General features: G+C 43.7%; 1 protein-coding gene across 1 annotated transcript; it reads right to left on the bottom strand.

The window, feature by feature from the left end:
• Nucleotides 1-431: 431 nt before the first annotated feature.
• On the bottom strand, nt 432-3,089 carry ZG16 (zymogen granule protein 16). Its single transcript, XM_056863897.1, has 3 exons — nt 3,035-3,089; nt 1,565-1,703; nt 432-753 (listed from the first exon to the last, which is right to left on the bottom strand). Exons 1-3 carry the CDS (start codon nt 3,087-3,089, stop codon nt 432-434), a joined length of 516 nt encoding a protein of 171 aa, XP_056719875.1.
• Nucleotides 3,090-5,663: the final 2,574 nt, after the last annotated feature.

Raw genomic sequence — 5,663 nt, 5'->3', positions numbered from 1 at the left:
AAAAGTCACTTGAAAATTTGCTTCAAATTACATTTTTATTGTCTGACATTCATCATTTCACTGGGTTGGAAGCGCTGAAGCGACGGGGCACAGCCGAGGGAGCTGGTCGATCAGCCGGTTCAACTGATTAACAAACAGGAGATGTTGGAAGAGATGACGAATATGTTGTCGTGTGAGTGGAGAAGGTTCGTACATGTGTATGGAAGAGGAGAGAAGGGACATATGGATGGATGGGAGGGGGAGAACAGCTGGAAACATTTGAATGGGTGGCAGAGGGCCCACCTGGCAGAAGGACGACTGGATCTTGAGGTGGCTGAAAGACCCCCCTAGCTTGTGAACGAAGGACAGATCAATCCCAAAGAGAGGGGTGGAAGGACAGGCCCTGAAGTGCCCCGCTGTTCAACCTGCTTGCCTCTCTCCAGTCTGTTCTCTCATTTTCCACAGCTGGGGCAATCGCTTGGGTAGCTGTCCCAGTGGAACCCGATGGCATCGATGACAGAACCGGAGCTGCCACTGAAGTAGCGCAGGACAGTGCCCGGGTAGAGTGGAGCGGCATTAAAACTGGTGCCTGTGTCCTTTCCGAAGGGGAAGTAGCGCCCCTTGTCAGTGACAAATATAAGTTTCCGGACGTAGTTCTTGTATTTTCCAGAGACTTGGATGATGGACTCTCCCGGGTGCAAGAAGATTTCCTCCAGGTCACCTGATGAACCGCCTACGTAGTTGCTCCACTCCTTTCCATACCGGACCTGCAGACTGGAAGAAAAGAGCAAAGTAGACCTCAGAAGAAGAAGAAGAGTTGGAGGCTGAGCATTTGATAGGTAAAAAAAGAGAGCGCAATATAAGTTTTCCCTTTTCCCTGGTGGTGGAAAATTAAAAAAAAAAAAGGGGTGGGGAGAAACCTCTGATAGAAGACAGAAAAAAAATGTGTAAAGCACCAGAGGTCAGAAGTTGTTTATCTAATAACTTGTACCTACTCCAAAGTTTTACAAAATAGTAAAAACAACACAGTTTCAAATAAATTACAAAACATGTATTACAGTATACAAATAATGAGCAAACACCAAAAGCAAAAGTGTTGATAAATATAACACAAAACCACAACAGTGACAGGTTTGCCGGCTAGTATCCCGTTTTGATATCCTTGTGGCCATAGGGATTTAATGTATTTAAAGTGAAAATCCAATGGGCCTCCCTTTGTAACAGTAATTTTTCCATGTTGTAAGATTGGTAGGGTCTGGGTAATATCCTGTCAATAACTAAAAACTTGACATCAGATGGTGAATGGTGTTTCTCCATGAAATGAGCTACGGAAGGAGCTTGTAGATTGCGATTTCTGATTTTGTTACATGTTTTGTAATTTATTTGAACCTTCGTTGTTATTACTATTTTGTAAAAGTTTGGAGTAGCTACAAGTTATTAGATAAACGCCATGTAACCTCTGGGGGAAATTTTAAGACAGCATTTCTAAAAATTAATTTCCCTAATAGCAGATTTATCATGTTTGCATTTTTTTAAAAATCTATGTGTGATTTATTTACTTCTTTACTATGTGTGATTCACTTACCCCACAATATACCAGCGGTTCACCCGAATCCTCATGGCCGTTATAGGCCCTTCCAGTTGGTTTCCAGAGTGTGAGAATCGCTTTCCTCCACCTCCACCATATTCTCCGGAATATGAAGAAGACCGTGCCTGAATGCTTCCTAAAATAAAACATAAAGGGGAAAAAGTGTTAAAGAAGTATAGGATGTCAGTTCTAGTACCAGGTCACAAAAATAGTTACAATGAAGGAGAGGAAACGTGGGGAAAGAATTGTGGTGGGACAAGCAAAAGACCTTAAAGTAGTCAGTCTTATTTGGTATCCGAAGAGAGGCTGGAAAGAAAAAAACCCATAAGATTCCCTCAGTTCTATCTTCCCTGACAGTTTGGTACAAATTAAAACCATTAAAAAAAAATCTCCAGGTACGGTATTTAAAATATTGTCGAAGGCTTTCACAGTCAGAGTTCATTGGTTCTTGTAGGTTATCCGGGCTGTGTGACCGTGGTCTTGGTATTTTCTTTCCTGACATTTCGCCAGCAGCTGTGGCTGGCATCTTCAGAGGATGCCCTAACCCTAACACACTGGTGTTACTCCTCTGGTGTTACCAAGACCACGGTCACACAACCCGGATAACCTACAAGAATTCCAGGTATTTCTTCGTTTAATGTTTAATGTTTCATAATAATCAAAGAGTCCATGGCAGACATTACTAACTAAAGAAATACCTTCAAATAAATTTTTATACAACAACCTAGAATGATCATATGAACCAATAATTGAAACCATGGGAAAATCTTATTTCAGTATTTCCAAGTGAGACGGATATTGTAATAATGTTGTCCAGGAAACAGGGATCTCTTAGACACATCTGAGCTTGAACTACTGAAAGAAAGCAATGGTACAAATGATCTTGAAAAGTGATTTGAGGTGGGCAGAACTGGTCACGTCAAGCAGCGTTTGGAGTGTTTTGGGGAACACCCCACTGCTACTGATTTTTTAAACTAGAAGCTTCCTTATTCTACAGACAAGCTGTAAGTCTTTAAATAAAAGCTGTCATGTCACAAACAAAAAGGTTCAATAAAAGGAAAGTACAAAGTCCTTTACATTTTAAAGAGTATTCTTTTGCAATATTTTAGAAAAATGAATAAAGATCTGGGTGTTATAATAGCAGGTGCGGAACAGAAATGGATCCTATCAAAAAAAATTCTCTAAACTAATATTGATTGACTTGAGGGAATTTTATTTTTGATAAAATACAGTTTCAGTGGTGTTTGGCACCATATAAATTGTATATATTGTCTAGTATTGGATGTGTGTTGGAGCTGCCAGGGATCAAAAGCAGACTTCTTACAATGGTTCTGGCTTTGTCCAATATTAATACTGTTTTGGAAAAGAAATAGCAGAAGTAATTAATGACACACAGGGGTGCATGGCCTATTTCTGCACCCTGGTATCACATGCCCTGAGGAAAAGTGACCCGCGGCTGGGTTTTACCTGCATCGACGAAGATGCCGCAGCAGAGTAAAGCGAGCAGGGTGACGCAGAACATCCTAGAAGAGAAAAACCGGTTTATAAAGATCATTAAATGCTGTGTGCTTCCACCTACCACAGGCTCTTAAAGAGTTAAACCCGTGAGCCCGACTTCGGTTGGGAAAGGGCAGGATAAAATTAAATAAGTGCAATGCTAATACTAAGGAGCCCCGTGGCGCAGAGTGGTAAGCTTCAGTACTGCAGTCCAAAGCTCTGCTCACGACCTGAGTTCGATCCTGACGGAAGTTGGTTTCAGGTAGTCGGCTCAAGGTGGACTCAGCCTTCCATCCTCCTGAGGTTGGTGAAATGAGTACCCAGCTTGCTGGGGGTAAAGAGAAGACGACTGGGGAAGGCACTGGCAAACCACCCCGTAAACAAAAGTCTGCCTAGAAAATGTTGGGATGTGACATCACCCCATGGGTCAAGAATGACCCGGTGCTTGCACAGGGGACCTTTACCTTTACCTTTAGCACAGACCCTGCTTCTGGTGCCTTGCCTCATGACAACACTAAGGTTCATACATGCAGAAGAATGGAGTGGGAATGAGGTGGCAGAGTCCTGAGGTGACAGTACGGACTGCACCATACTGCAGGCGGTGGATTCTCACACTAAATGTTCCTTCACATAAAAATCTCCCTGCCAATAGGAAACTGACCCAACAGAGAGAAAAGTCCTGTCATGTCTCTTTGCTTGCCGTGCTACTTTTCTGATTGTAGGGAGATGATGAACATAAGGGAGCATTCCCAAATGTGATCCTCTACCTGCAGTTGGACATATTACAGTCTATTCTACCATCTCAGGTACCTGCCACCTTATTGCCTCTCCAGTGTGTGAGCTTGGGTCGCCATTTGCCTGCTATAAGCGAGGAAAACCCCACTGCCACTCCCTCTTCCCCTGCCAATTCTCAATGGAGTGGTGGTAGGAAAACCAGGAGGAAACATCCCGCAACACAGCAGCGTCAATTCCAAGCTCCTAGCTGGAAGCAGAATTGTGGTGTCACACAACATTGTTGTGCCGTCTCCGTTCCCCCAGTTCTCCTGCAGCTGTTGGAGCTGGGCTAGCAACCCTAGTGTGAAGCATGCCTAAGATATTTTCACAAGTCTCAGGACATCTAATTTATGCTTTGCAGCCCTTGGCCCCCTATTCAGACCAGGACTCCATGTTGAGAACCAGTGTGATGTAATGGTTAGGTAGCCCCCTGTGCAAGCTCCGGGTCATTACTAACCCATGTGCTGACGTCACATCCCGACATTTACTAGGCAGACTTTGTTTTTTTAAGGGCTGGTTTGCCATTGCCTTCCCCAGTCATCTACACTATACCCCCAGCAAGCTGGGTACTCGTTTTACCGACCTCGGAAGGATGGAAGGCTGAGTCGACCTTGAGCCGGCTACCTGAAACTGACTTCTGTTGGGATCGAACTGGTGGGCAGAGCTTTTGACTGTAGTACTGCAGCTTACCACTCTGCGCCACAGGGCTCTTCTGTAATAGTTAGAGTGGGAAAATCCCCCTTCAACTCTTTGCTCAGCCATGAAAGCAGATGTTGGGACAGTCACTTTCTCACAGCCTAACCTTCCTCACATGTTTTTTGCGAGGGTAAAATGGAAAAGGGGGTATGCTCAGGACTACCCTTCCTCACTAGGGCTGATACATTTCTAGATAGATTTTCCAAGAAATTAACAGATAGTTACGGGTTTCCTCATAAGTAACAGAAATGGCTTGAACTCAAGCTCAAGTAGCCATGTATACTTTACTGTCTACTGATTGCCAGTGTCAAAAAACTAGGAGCTAAACAAGAACAATCGGTTTTCAAAGTGTTTTTATCTGCTTCTTAACAAACACCTTCCCTAAATAAACAGTTATCCTTACATTATTCTTACCCTCTAACCATAGTTAGCTAAGAGTTTCCCTTCCCCTGATCACTTCAGCACATTTTTAATTGTAAGTCACCTTGAGGAGGTGACTAGCTTAGAAATAGCCTAAATAAATAAGGGTGATAATGATCTTGAAAAATCCATCATCAGCCAGGGGGTATTTGGGGTGGGTAGTGAAGTCAGATGGGTAGAGTTTGGAGCATTGGCCCTATCGGGGGGCACCCATTGCTACTGATTTTCTAAACCAGAAGCTTCCCTATTTTGCAGAGAAGCTGTAAATCTTTGAATAAAAGCTGTCATATCACAAACAAAGCCCCCTAGAACACAGAGCCCTTTAGAAGTCAACCCCAAAGCTACATAAGGGCCTATAAAAGAACCACACTACTTTGGACACCAATAGTGCCACCCATCTCAATTTGGGAGGAAGAAGCGTTCCTTCTTTTTTAATACTTTCCTATGAAAGGTCCCCTACTTACATAGCAGTTTCAGCAACCCTGGCAGACCGTGCTTGTGTTCTGCAAAATCCGCTGAAAGGAAACCCTGAGTTTTATACAGGCCGTGAGGTAAGGTAACGACATCACCTTATCTTGGGAACCTGCCTGCTGGGCAAACACTATCAAACTGTTATAAAACTGTTTAACTGCTATCATCCTGGGCGTCATCCAAACAAACAGGCCCTCCGGTTGTGACCTGTAGCAGCCACCTGTCGCTGGGGCCCACT

Source organism: Euleptes europaea, chromosome 18 (assembly GCF_029931775.1).
Source record: "Euleptes europaea isolate rEulEur1 chromosome 18, rEulEur1.hap1, whole genome shotgun sequence".
In the NCBI taxonomy this organism is placed as follows: Eukaryota; Metazoa; Chordata; class Lepidosauria; order Squamata; family Sphaerodactylidae; genus Euleptes; species Euleptes europaea.
This window is presented reverse-complemented; position numbering and strand designations above follow the sequence as displayed.